The sequence below is a fragment of the Oncorhynchus gorbuscha genome, linkage group LG06 (genome assembly GCF_021184085.1).
Source record: "Oncorhynchus gorbuscha isolate QuinsamMale2020 ecotype Even-year linkage group LG06, OgorEven_v1.0, whole genome shotgun sequence".
NCBI lineage: Eukaryota > Metazoa > Chordata > Actinopteri > Salmoniformes > Salmonidae > Oncorhynchus > Oncorhynchus gorbuscha.
In genome coordinates this window covers 105,068,799-105,083,196 of record NC_060178.1, presented here as the reverse complement: position 1 = coordinate 105,083,196, position 14,398 = coordinate 105,068,799, and the positions used below count along the sequence as shown (strand labels likewise).

The window sequence follows — 14,398 nt, the reverse complement described above, 5'->3', positions numbered from 1 at the left end:
AAAATCATTTCTGGTATGTCATTAACCAAACGCTAAACATGTGGTTGTGGCTTCTACTTGCTTGTTACTTTCTATATGTAACCCACTTGCACGCTATAGTTTAGTTTTTTTCTAAAAACAAACTGCTGATGAACTTTTACTAATATGTAAACTTAGCAAAACTAACCGAGATAACATTCTACTAACACCATTTTTGTGTCTGCTGAAATGACTTTGAGTTGCAGTAGGGGCTAACTTACTAACACACTTAGTCTTGGGCAACTAAATAACTCCCTAGCTAACTCGCTGTATCATTCCCTTGGAGGGCTAGCCATCTACTTCTCAAACTACTAATCCTAAACTGGACAGAATAAACCAAAAATAAGAAAATAAAAAAACAGACATGAAAATGGGTTTCTATAATCTTTACCAAACATCTATAGTAGAACAATTATGTGGCAAAAAAAACACTGGACTGAGAACTCTAATATGCTTTCAGAGTATAGCGTGTCCTTTCCCTGTGCTTTGTTGTCTAGGTAACTATATCCGTGGATGGGATACTGACCACCACAGGGTATACTCAAGAAGACTACACCATGCTAGGCTCCGACGACTTTTTCTATGTTGGCGGGAGTCCTAGCACGGCTGACCTGCCTGGATCACCTGTTAGCAACAACTTTATGGGTTGTCTGAAAGAGGTAAACACCCACACACTGTACAGTGCTCTCAGGGTAGAGGGAGTGGGCATCACACCACACACTGCACAATGATCTCAGGGTAGAGGGAGTGGGCATCACACCACACACTGCACAGTGCTCTCAGAGTAGAGGAAGTGGGCATCACACCACACACTGCACAGTGCTCTCAGGGTAGAGGGATTGGGCATCACACCACACACTGCACAGTGATCTCAGGGTAGAGGGAGTGGGCATCACACCACACACTGCACAGTGATCTCAGGGTAGAGGGAGTGGGCATCACACCACACACTGCACAGTGCTCTCAGGGTAGAGGGAGTGGGCATCACACCACACACTGCACAGTGCTCTCAGGGTACAGGGAGTGGGCATCACACCACACACTGCACAGTGATCTCAGGGTAGAGGAAGTGGGCATCACACCACACACTGCACAATGATCTCAGGGTAGAGGGAGTGGGCATCACACCACACACTGCACAGTGCTCTCAGAGTAGAGGAAGTGGGCATCACACCACACACTGCACAGTGCTCTCAGGGTAGAGGGATTGGGCATCACACCACACACTGCACAGTGATCTCAGGGTAGAGGGAGTGGGCATCACACCACACACTGCACAGTGATCTCAGGGTAGAGGGAGTGGGCATCACACCACACACTGCACAGTGCTCTCAGGGTAGAGGGAGTGGGCATCACACCACACACTGCACAGTGCTCTCAGGGTACAGGGAGTGGGCATCACACCACACACTGCACAGTGCTCTCAGGGTAGAGGGAGTGGGCATCACACCACACACTGCACAGTGCTCTCAGGGTACAGGGAGTGGGCATCACACCACACACTACACAGTGCTCTCAGGGTACAGGGAGTGGGCATCACACCACACACTGCACAGTGCTCTCAGGGTACAGGGAGTGGGCATCACACCACACACTGCACAGTGCTCTCAGGGTACAGGGAGTAGGCATCACACCACACACTGCACAGTGCTCTCAGGGTACTGAGAGTGGGCATCACACCACACACTGCACAGTGCTCTCAGGGTACAGGGAGTGGGCATCACACCACACACTGCACAGTGCTCTCGGGGTAGAGGGAGTGGGCATCACACACTGCACAGTACTCTCAGGGTACAGGGAGTGGGCATCACACCACACACTGCACAGTGCTCTCAGGGTACAGGGAGTGGGCATCACACCACACACTGCACAGTGCTCTCAGGGTAGAGGGAGTGGGCATCACACCACACACTGCACAGTACTCTCAGGGTACAGGGAGTGGGCATCACACCACACACTGCACAGTGCTCTCAGGGTACAGGGAGTGGAGTGTGCAGTACATCACTGTGAACGCGCAAGAATGTACTTTGTGGAGTGTACTTTCTTCTTAATTTTGTTTGAGCCATCAGTTGTGTTGTGAGAAGGTAGGGGTGGTTTACAGAAGATAGCCCTATTTGTAGTTGTGTCAGATAGGTTCCCTCAACCTCCCAACCTCATAACTAGCTATCAAGAAGCCATTTCAGTCTATCAATCAAGTTAGAGTAACTAACTTGTCTAACTATCTTACCTGGCATGCCTGGTTGGTAGATGTTCAAAAAGCAAGAAATAGCGTACTGAATAATGTACTGAATAATGACCTGAATAATGACCTGAATAAGACCTGAATAAGACTCACATTCCTTTATATATTTTACCCAGAGCTTAGCAGAGAAGCATTTTTCGCTTCTTAAAAAAAACAGTCAGAATGATACAGAATGCTCAAGAGGGATGCTTATATATGTGGACAAATATACATATTTCTTTCACATAAAGTTAAGCACAATGATTATAGCTGTAGACTGCAGGAAAGAAGATGTGTCAGTTGTTTGAAAAAATAGTAAATTCTCCAAATTACGGACGGGGGGGATGAAGCCCCCCCAGACCACACCCCTCTGGACCACCCCCAGTCATCCTCGCATATATTGTTCCCCCCAGATTTTTGGGGTTCATGATGTCCCTTGTTTTATTAAGTCAGTGCCAAATCTGTCCCAACACTCCATATATCTCCCTGTCATACCTCAGAGGGGGTGTTCCTGCCGAGACAAATGTGTTTTCAGAACCTAAAGCGAAAGTTCTAAATCGGTTACAACATATTTTGGTGAACACACATGCTATATATATATGCGTTACAATCAAAATATAGACGCAGTGCCGTTTCTATAGTATCAGGATCTGTCAATTCAAGATCTGACAGTTCTCTGTACTTTCCAAAGACGCTTCACAATAATATTATACATATTGAAGATATTCATCCATCCTGGACCATGCTGATAAAGGGAGTTGTTTCAATTTTCCCTTTCTACGTTATTTTCTGCTTAATATTACATTGGCTGCTTAATGGGATGCTGACCCCAAAAATATTTTCACATCAGCAGCCACCAATGAATACAGTCTACTCTCGAGACGTGACATCAGCAGCCACCAAGGAATACAGTCTACTCTCGAGACGTGACATCAGCAGCCACCAATGAATACAGTCTACTCTCGAGACGTGACATCAGCAGCCACCAAGGAATACAGTCTACTCTCGAGACGTGACATCAGCAGCCACCAAGGAATACAGTCTACTCTCGAGACGTGACATCAGCAGCCACCAAGGAATACAGTCTACTCTCGAGACGTGACATCAGCAGCCACCAAGGAATACAGTCTACTCTCGAGACGTGACATCAGCAGCCACCAAGGAATACAGTCTACTCTCGAGACGAGACATCAGCAGCCACCAAGGAATACAGTCTACTCTCGAGAAGTGACATCAGCAGCCACCAAGGAATACAGTCTACTCTCGAGACGTGACATCAGCAGCCACCAAGGAATACAGTCTACTCTCGAGAAGTGACATCAGCAGCCACCAAGGAATACAGTCTACTCTCGAGAAGTGACATCAGCAGCCACCAAGGAATACAGTCTACTCTCGAGAAGTGACATCAGCAGCCACCAAGGAATACAGTCTACTCTCGAGACGTGACATCAGCAGCCACCAATGAATACAGTCTACTCTCGAGACGTGACATCAGCAGCCACCAAGGAATACAGTCTACTCTCGAGACGAGACATCAGCAGCCACCAATGAATACAGTCTACTCTCGAGACGTGACATCAGCAGCCACCAAGGAATACAGTCTACTCTCGAGACGTGACATCAGCAGCCACCAAGGAATACAGTCTACTCTCGAGAAGTGACATCACCTCCCATTCTCTTCCCTCCTCGTCTCTTTTTTTCTCTATTGCTTTTACCACCATCTCTTTCTCTCTCTCACTCTCTCACTCTCTCTTTTCAGTAGCTTTTTCCCTTCTCTTCCTCCTGTAGTGTCCTACATTTCTCCTTTTCTTCTCCTCACCCCAGCCAAGGGTGTCATCCTCACGAAACCTAACAGAAAAGTTCTCATGCAACGGAGTCTTAATGAGCAGGGTGCAGACCACATGTCCATGCTCCATCTCTTCCTCGTTAGGGCTAGAGCTCGTTAGGGGCTAGAGCTCGTTAGGGGGTTCTATCTCATTAGGGGCATGCATGTCTTCGTTAGAGGGGTGCTTCTGAGATGATACATGGAGCCGCGTCCCAAATGGCATGCTATTGCCATAGAGTTCTGGTCAAAACTAAGGCTCTATGTAGGGAATAGGGTGCCATTTGGGATTCTCACATGGTGTAAACACTGCCATCTGGTTGGTGGTGCCCTCTTTGCAGTCTGCTAGACTGTGTCCCCAATGGCACCCTATTCCCTATGGAATAGGGTAGAGTTTGGGCTGCACAGCTACTCCTGTCAGTCCACCACACCACAGGGGGGCACACTAGAGAAAAACAAAAATCATCTTCTGTGTTTTTCTAGGCTGGGATCAAGGCTGGAGTGCTGGCAGTTGGCAGTGATGAATGCTACATATAGTTTCTATGAAGTGTCCCAGAGGAAGAGAGACTAGATGGGATACAGTTTAGTCAAATTGACGTCAAAAGTAGCTAACCCTAACCCTTTTGCTAACATAAACTAAATTCTCTGAACCTGCTACAATCATTATCTTAACCTGCTGCATACATGCTCCTAAATCTACTACAGAAAGTCAACTTTGACAGAAGCTGTATCTTTTCTAGACAAAACCCTGTTCTGTAAGCAATGGTCGCAGGAAGATGACATATGACATATGGTCAAGGAGCAGCAAGTTGCCTTGGCAACTCTTATTGATGACATGTTCCTGTGGCGTAGTTACACTATTCCCACATGCTTCAAGAGGGCCACAATTGCTCCTGTTCCCAAGAAAGCGAAGGTAACTGAGCCAAACAACTATCTCCCCGTGGCACTCACTTCCGTCATCATGAAGTGCTTTGAGAGACTAGTCAAGGACCATATCACCTCCACCCTACCTGACACCCTAGACCCACTCCAATTTGCTTACCACCCCAATAGGTCCACATATGACGCAATCACAATCACACTGCACACTGCACACTGCCCTAACCCATCTGGACAAGAGGAATACCTATGTAAGAATGCTGTTCATCGACTACAGCTCAGCATTTAACACCATACTCGTCATTAAGCTCGAGACCCTGGGTCTTTACCCCGCCCTGTGCAACTAGGTCCTGGACTTTCTGACGGGCCGCCCCCATGTGGTAAGGGTAGAAAACAACATCTCCACCCCGCTGATCCTCAACACTGGGGCCCCTGAACACTGGGGCCCCACAAAGGGTGCATTCTCAGCCCTCTCCTGTACTCCCTGTTCATCCATAATTGCGTGGCCATGCACACCTCTAACTCTATCATCAAGTTTGCAGACACTACGGTGGTATGCTTGATTACCAACTCCGACGAAGCGGCCTACAGGGTGGAGGTGAGGGCCCTCGGAGTGTGGTGTCAGGAAAATAACCTCACACTCAATGTCAACAAAACAAAGGAGATGATCGTGGACTTCAGGAAACAGCAGAGGGAGCACCCCCCTATCCACATCGATGGAACAGTAGTGTACGCCGAGGAACTTAAAACTTACTACCCTCTCCACATCACGGACAAACTGAAATGGTCCACCCATACAGACAGCATGGTGAAGAAGGCGCAACAGCATCTCTTCAACCTCAGGAGGCTGAAGAAATTTGGCTTATCATCAAAAACACTCACTACCTTTTACGGATGCACAATCGAGAGCATCCTGTTGCATAACAGCCTGGTACAGCAACTGCTCCGCCCACAACTGTAAGGCTCTCCAGAGGGTAGTGAGGTCTGCACAACGCATCACCAGGGGCAATCTACCTGCCCTCCAGGACACCTACACCACCCGATGTCACAGGAAGGCCAAAAAGATCATCAAGGACAACAACCACTCGAGCCACTGCCTGTTCACCCCGCTATCATCCAGAAGACGAGGTCAGTACAGATGCATCAAAGCAGGGACCGAGAGACTGAAAAACAGCTTCTATCTCAAGGCCATCACACTGTTAAACAGCCATCACTAACATTGTGTGGCTGCTGCCAACATACTGACTTTAATCTCTAGCCGTTTTAATAATTCAAAATAGTCACTTTAAACAATGCCACTTTATACAATGTTTACATACCCTACATTACTCATCTCATATGTATATACTGTACTCTATAACATCTACTGCATCTTCCAAATGCCGTTTGGCATTCGCTCAATCCATATATTTATACATACATATTCTTATTCATTCCTTAACACTTGTGTGTATAAGGTAGTTGTTGTGAAATTGTTAGATTACTTGTTAGATTTTACTGCAGGGTCGGAACTAGAAGCACAAGCAATTCACTACACTCACATTAACATCTGCTAACCATGTGTATGTGCCCAATACATTTTGATTTCATTCAATTTTGATTTGACCAACACCAGTCTTAGCTGCTGCTGTACTGTTCTGTTTTCATGCCAAACACCAGTGAGGTAATAGCCTAGACAGACGTCTTGGCTCCAGTCTGATGAGAAATGAGTGCAGTACCTTTCTCCTGTGACTATAAGAGAACGGGAGGGAGAGAGAGAAAGAGAGAGAGGTAGAAAGAAAGAGTGAGTACAAGAGCATGAGAGAGAGTGAAAGAGAGAGAGGGGGAGAAGGGATGATATAGGTCTGCCCAAAGATCCTTGGACCCTATGTGTTGACTCAGAGGATCAACTGCACTTTTTATTGGCACAGCCTCTCCTCTCCTGGCTCCAGCATTACTAAAGCCTCTCCTCTCCTGGCTCCAGCATTACTAAAGCCTCTCCTCTCCTGGCTCCAGCATTACTAAAGCCTCTCCTCTCCTGGCTCCAGCATTACTAAAGCCTCTCCTCTCCTGGCTCCAGCATTACTAAAGCCTCTCCTCTCCTGGCTCCAGCATTACTAAAGCCTCTCCTCTCCTGGCTCCAGCATTACATTAAAGCCCTCTCCTGGCTCCTGGCTCCAGCATTACTAAAGCCTCTCCTCTCCTGGCTCCAGCATTACTAAAGCCTCTCCTCTCCTGGCTCCAGCATTACTAAAGCCTCTCCTCTCCTGGCTCCAGCATTACTAAAGCCTATCCTCTCCTGGCTCCAGCATTACTAAAGCTTCTCCTCTCCTGGCTCCAGCATTACTAGAGCTTATCCTCTCCTGGCTCCAGCATTACTAAAGCTTCTCCTCTCCTGGCTCCAGCATTACTAAAGCTTCTCCTCTCCTGGCTCCAGCATTACTAAAGCTTCTCCTCTCCTGGCTCCAGCATTACTAAAGCTTATCCTCTCCTGGCTCCAGCATTACTAAAGCTTCTCCTCTCCTGGCTCCAGCATTACTAAAGCTTCTCCTCTCCTGGCTCCAGCATTACTATCCTCTCCTGGCTCCAGCATTTAAATCCTCTCCTGGCTCCAGCATTACTAAAGCTTATCCTCTCCTTCTCCTCTCCTGGCTCCAGCATTACTAAAGCTTCTCCTCTCCTGGCTCCAGCATTACTAAAGCTTATCCTCTCCTGGCTCCAGCATTACTAAAGCTTCTCCTCTCCTGGCTCCAGCATTACTAAAGCTTCTCCTCTCCTGGCTCCAGCATTATTAAAGCTTATCCTCTCCTGGCTCCAGCATTACTAAAGCTTCTCCTCTCCTGGCTCCAGCATTACTAAAGCTTCTCCTCTCCTGGCTCCAGCATTACTCTCCTCTCCTGGCTCCAGCATTACTAAAGCTTCTCCTCTCCTGGCTCCAGCATTACTAAAGCTTCTCCTCTCCTGGCTCCAGCATTATTAAAGCTTATCCTCTCCTGGCTCCAGCATTATTAAAGCTTATCCTCTCCTGGCTCCAGCGTTACTAAATCCACTCTCTCTGTATTCTGCAGGCCCTCTCTTCTCTCTCTCTCTCCATCTCTCTCTCTCTCTCCCTTTTCACTCTCTCTCAGCTCCTCTTTAGAGATATCATTCCCTCCCTCCCTACCTACCTCCCTCCACACACACCACTGCCAAGAGAATGTCAAGTTGGTTTCTTTCTCCCACCAATAGGTGTAATCTATTTTCATGGTGTATCTTTAAACATGGCTTGAAAATTGCACTTTGCTCCGTTACAGATTTCTGAATGACTTAACCTTTTATCAAGCTGTTTTTAAAAGTGTTTCTCAAAGAGATAAGATGAAATATCAAGATGCAAAATATCAGAACTGTATCCAGTTCAGTTAGTTGTCTGTACTAGTGTAGAGTTGTATTGTTATACCGGTTTCGGATTGTCTCACCGTAGGCTTCAGACTGTTCAGATAGAAGTCTATGTACAGATGTACTGTAGGATCTTTATTTGATCACTCTTTTCTTGCTGAAATGTTCCCTGTACAGCAGTACTGTATTCAACGTTTAAAATGGCTCCTACGGTTTGTAATTTCCACTTTAAAATGTTAGAATCCATTAAGATCCTACATCTGTACTGTCTTGTAGTGGTCTTCTGTAGATCAATTGGTAGAGCATGCAATGCCAGGATAGTGGGTTCGATTCCCAGGACGACCCACACGTAAATTGTATGTAAGCATGACTGTATGCCACTTTGAATTAGAGCACAATCCGTAAGGCAAATAGTATAAAAAAAAGTATAATGGTGCTGGAGCACCATAGAGACAACTACTGTACAGTCACTACTGAAGGACCACAGAGACAACTACTGTACAGTCACTACTGAAGGACCATAGAGACAACTACTGTACAGTCACTACTGAAGGACCACAGAGACAACTACTGTACAGTCACTACTGAAGGACCACAGAGACAACTACTGTACAGTCACTGCTGAAGGACTATAGAGACAACTACTGTACAGTCACTACTGAAGGACCACAGAGACAACTACTGTACAGTCACTACTGAAGGACCATAGAGACAACTACTGTACAGTCACTGCTGAAGGACCACAGAGACAACTACTGTACAGTCACTGCTGAAGGACCACAGAGACAACTACTGTACAGTCACTACTGAAGGACCACAGAGACAACTACTGTACAGTCACTACTGAAGGACCATAGAGACAACTACTGTACAGTCACTACTGAAGGACCACAGAGACAACTACTGTACAGTCACTACTGAAGGACCACAGAGACAACTACTGTACAGTCACTGCTGAAGGACCACAGAGACAACTACTGTACAGTCACTGCTGAAGCACCACAGAGGCAACTACTGTACAGTCACTGCTGAAGGACCACAGAGACAACTACTGTACAGTCACTGCTGAAGGACCATAGAGACAACTACTGTACAGTCACTGCTGAAGGACCACAGAGACAACTACTGTACAGTCACTGCTGAAGCACCACAGAGGCAACTACTGTACAGTCACTGCTGAAGCACCATATAGACAACTACAATACAGTCACTACTGAAGCACCATAGAGACAACTACTGTACAGTCACTACGGAGAGAGAGAGAGAGAGAGAGAGAGAGAGAGAGAGAGAGAGAGAGAGAGAGAGAGAGAGAGAGAGAGAGAGAGAGAGAGAGAGAGAGAGAGAGAGAGAGAGAGAGAGAGAGAGAGAGAGAGAGAGAGAGAGAGAGAGAGAGAGAGAGAGAGAGAGAGAGAATTTCTCTACACCTCTACGGGACACTGTTAAAGACGTAGCTCCTAATGAGCCTCGCTGTCGACACAACCTTAGCTTCACATTGTGAACGGGGAGAGAAAGAGAGAGAGAAATGCTCATCATAATAATATTTATACCATTCACAGACAAAGTCACACTTTATAATTGGATTAACACAGTTGCTGGCACTCCAGAGGGTGACACTGATTGGGTTTACACCCCAGAAGGGTAACACTGATTGGGTTTCACTGCATAATGGTGAAACTGATTTACTTTATACTCCAGAAGGGTAACACTGATTGGGTTTACACTGCAGAAGGGTGACAATGATTGGGTTTACACTGCAGAATGGTGAAACTGATTGGCTTTATACTCCAGAATGGTGAAACTGATTGACTTTATACTCCAAAATGGTGAAACTGATTGACTTTATACTCCAGAATGGTGAAACTGATTGACTTTATACTCCAGAAGTGTAACACTGATTGGGTTTACACAGCAGAATGGTGAAACTGATTGGCTTTATACTCCAGAATGGTGAAACTGATTGACTTTATACTCCAGAAGGGTAACACTGATTGGGTTTACACTGCAGAATGGTGAAACTGATTGGCTTTATACTCCAGAATGGTGAAACTGATTGACTTTATACTCCAAAATGGTGAAACTGATTGACTTTATACTCCAGAAGGGTAACACTGATTGTGTTTACACTCCAAAGGAAACATTTTAAAGGGCCAGGAACAGTGTCATGTCATATAGATTAGATGAAGATTATGTCACAGAATTTCTCCACACTTATTTCCCTAACATTATAACTGTTCTGTTATTCACTCTTTTCTGTTTGATGAGATACAGTGTTATTTACTGTATTCACAAAGACCTTATAGACTAAGAGTCAGAATCTGTATTCTCAAAAAACGTACAGATTAAAAGTCTGAATCTGTGTTCACAAAAAAATGTATAGATTAAGAGTCAGAATCTGTATTCACAAAAAATTTATAGATTAAGAGTCAGAATCTGTATTCACAAAAACCTTATAGACTAAATCAGAATCTGTATTCACAAAACCCTTAAAGATTAAGTCATAATCTCTATTTACAAATACTTTATAGATTACGAGTCAGAATCTGTATTTACAAAAGTATTATAGATTAAGTCAGAATCTGTATTCAAAGCCCTTGGCTATAAATGAAGTCAATACTATAACACATTTATAATGACCACTTCTTCTACCATGTCTTGGCAACTCTCCCTGTTTCTAATGGTGTATAATCACTAAAAACAACTCTGAGGTGGAGGAAGATAATAGGTAGCTATTGTAGTCTGTGCAGTTTGGGGAGCCATCTACACTACTGTGTGTCTCAAATGGCACCTTATTCCCTACATAGTGTAGTACTTTTGACCAACCCACAGTTTTGGTGCCATTTGAGATGCTGACACTACCATTCATTCTCCTTACACGATATAAAAGATGACACACTGGATTACTCTCTGTGGCATCATCCTAAATGGCATAGAGATCTTTTCAAAAGTAGTGCATATTCTAGGGGACCGGGTGCCATATAGGACGCAGCTCTTACACTATAGAAAACATACAAAACTCTCTGTCTGCTATTATCCTCTTACGATACTTGGTATTTCATTTCAGATACCTCAACAAAGCATAATACAATTGTTCGTTTGGTCAATTTTATTCAGGGCAATACGGTACGTACGATGATGCTTGTCATCAATGTTCGGGGCGGCAGGTAGCCTAGTGGTTAGAGTGTTGGGCCAGTAACCAAACGTTTTTCTAGATCGAATCCCTGAGCTGACAAGGTAAATATCTGTCGTTCTGCCCCTGAACATGGTAGTTAACCCACTGTTCCTAGGCTGTCATTGAAAATAAGAATGTGTTCGTAACTGACTTGCCTAGTTAAATAAAGGTAAAACAAATGTTCAGTGGACTTTTATCCCTTCTTAATGGCATTATAGCTTGGTATTTAATGAAGTACTGCTGATTCAGCTTTACCCTAGCCGCTGTTAAAGAGTAGTGCACTACATAGGAAATAGGGTGCAATTTGGGACGCATGATCTTTAGTCCTCCTGTGAGCTCCCTGTGTGTGTGTGTGTGTGTGTGTGTGTGTGTGTGTGTGTGTGTGTGTGTGTGTGTGTGTGTGTGTGTGTCCACAACAAAAATATTGGTCACCACAAGGTCAAATGCTATTTCTATGGGGTTTAGGGTTAAGGTTAGAATTAGGGTTTAGGGTTAGGAGCTAGGGTTAGTTTTAGGGTTTGAGTTTTAGGAGCTAGGGTTAGTTTTAGGGTTAGGGTTAGGAGCTAGGGTTGGTTTTAGGGTTAGGGACAGACCCACACACTTAGCCACCTACCTCCCTCCACACAGACCCACACACTCAGCCACATCCCTCCCTCCACACAGACCCACACACTCAGCCACCTCCCTAGAGTACCTACCTACATTGCCTACCTACAGTACCAGCGTGTTTTACTGCAACACTTACAAAGTGTACAGATGTTTTCTCTCATCACTCATCTCTCATCCTACTACTCCCTTCCTCCCTCTCACCGACTGACTGACCTACCTACGTAGAATGTCCTGGGGAAACAAGACAGCGGTCTGAAGTTCCTGGGAGAACAAGACAGTGGTCTGAAGTTCCTGGGAGAACAAGACAGTGGTCTGAAGCTCCTGGGAGAACAAGACAGTGGTCTGAAGCTCCTGGGGGAACAAGACAGTGGTCTGAAGTTCCTGGGAGAACAAGACAGTGGTCTGAATTTTCTGGGAGAACAAGACAGTGGTCTGAAGCTCCTGGGAGAACAAGACAGTGGTCTGAAGTTTCTGGGAGAACAAGACAGTGGTCTGAAGCTCCTGGGGGAACAAGACAGTGGTCTGAAGTTTCTGGGAGAACAAGACAGTGGTCTGAAGTTTCTGGGAGAACAAGACAGTGGTCTGAAGCTCCTGGGAGAACAAGACAGTGGTCTGAAGTTTCTGGGAGAACAAGACAGTGGTCTGAAGCTCCTGGGAGAACAAGACAGTGGTCTGAAGTTTCTGGGAGACCAAGACAGTGGTCTGAAGTTTCTGGGAGAACAAGACAGTGGTCTGAGGTTTCTGGGAGAACAAGACAGTGGTCTGATGTTCCTGGGAGAACAAGACAGTGGTCTGAAGCTCCTGGGAGAACAAAACAGTAGTCTGAAGTTCCTGGGAGAACAAAACAGTGGTCTGTCCTCATTAGTACCAAACATAGCTAACTCCCTGAGTGTTCATGCCATTACACAGCACAGTGCTATACAGTAATGCTAATTGAAAACTGAATAAATGTACCTTTTTACAAAACTATCCACAAAGGTCAATAATATATGATTACTGTAGATAAAAATTCTTAAATTCACATTTTTCTATATTGATTACTGAATACATATATTGTTGTAGGTTCCTTTAAAAAGTCAGTCAATTACATTCAAAGTATGCCCTTTTCAAAAGCTCTGGAAAATATACCACCTTTCAAAGGTTTAGGCTGCAATAGTTTATTCTGATACAGATCTCGATTTACCTCAAGTTAATGTTTACATCAAAAGAGGAAATGACATATGCTTTTCTCCAAGCGTTTTTACTTCTCCAAGTGATTCGTTTCTGCAAAAATAATTCTGACTGTCACACACGTACACTTCCAAACATGGGGTGCATACAAATTAGAACACTTTAAAGTGCACTACCTTTGGCCAGTAGTGCACTATTTAAGGAATATTGCACCATTTCTGGTCATACACTTCCAAAGACTGGCTGTGTTCTAAATGGCACCCTATTTACTATATAATGTAGTGCACTACTTTTGGCCAGATGGATGAACTGTTTCTCCCTTTCCTTCCCCTTTCCTCCCTCCATCAACCTAGGTCGTGTACAAAAACAACGATGTGCGACTCGAGCTGTCCAGGATGGCCAAACTGGGTGATGCCAAGATGAAGGTTCATGGCATTGTGGCTTTCAAATGTGAGAACGTGGCAACCCTTGACCCCATCACCTTCGAGACCCCCGAGTCCTACATAACTCTCAACAAATGGAACGCCAAGAAGACAGGCTCCATCTCCTTTGACTTCCGTACCACAGAGCCCAGCGGGCTTCTCCTCTTCAGCCACGGCAAGCCCAAACAGGCCCCCAAGGTGATTACAATATTATTTTATTAAATAATTTTACATTTTTGCTTGTTTTATGATATTATATTCATCCTGATTTCTTGTTTTATCTTCTTCACATGTTTACTGTGTGTTGGGATTTTAAATGCTCTTTAAATAAAGTCTGATTTAATTGAATTCAAGGATTCCAAGAGCCCCCTGACATTGAAGGTGGACTTCTTTGCCATCGAGATGCTGGACGGACACCTGTATTTACTGCTGGATATGGGGTCCGGGACCACCAAGACCAGGGCCGTCAACAAGAAGGTCAACGATGGGGAGTGGTACCACGTAGACTTCCAACGGGACGGGCGATCAGGTAATGATATTTATTCTGTTGCCATTGGTGTTATGGATTTTGGAGGGGGCCATAGTGTCTTGATTTGAGTCTTTAATCATTCTAAGGTACCCTGTTCAAATCAAATCAAATTTTATTGGTCACATACACATGGTTAGCAGATGTTAATGCGAGTGTAGCGAAATGCTGTGCTTCTATTTCCGACACGGCAGTAATATCTAACAAG

At 45.0% G+C, this 14,398-nt stretch overlaps 1 protein-coding gene across 9 annotated transcripts in view; it reads left to right on the top strand.

The window, feature by feature from the left end:
• Positions 1-14,398, top strand: part of LOC124038645 (neurexin-1a-like) — an 819,670-nt gene that overhangs the window by 235,015 nt on the left and 570,257 nt on the right. For all 9 annotated transcript variants that reach the window (XM_046354744.1, XM_046354740.1, XM_046354738.1 and 6 more), the window contains 3 exons: positions 516-677; positions 13,596-13,862; positions 14,019-14,193. In XM_046354744.1, the coding sequence (XP_046210700.1) occupies positions 516-677; positions 13,596-13,862; positions 14,019-14,193 (604 nt within the window). The remainder of the gene's footprint in view (positions 1-515; positions 678-13,595; positions 13,863-14,018; positions 14,194-14,398) is intronic.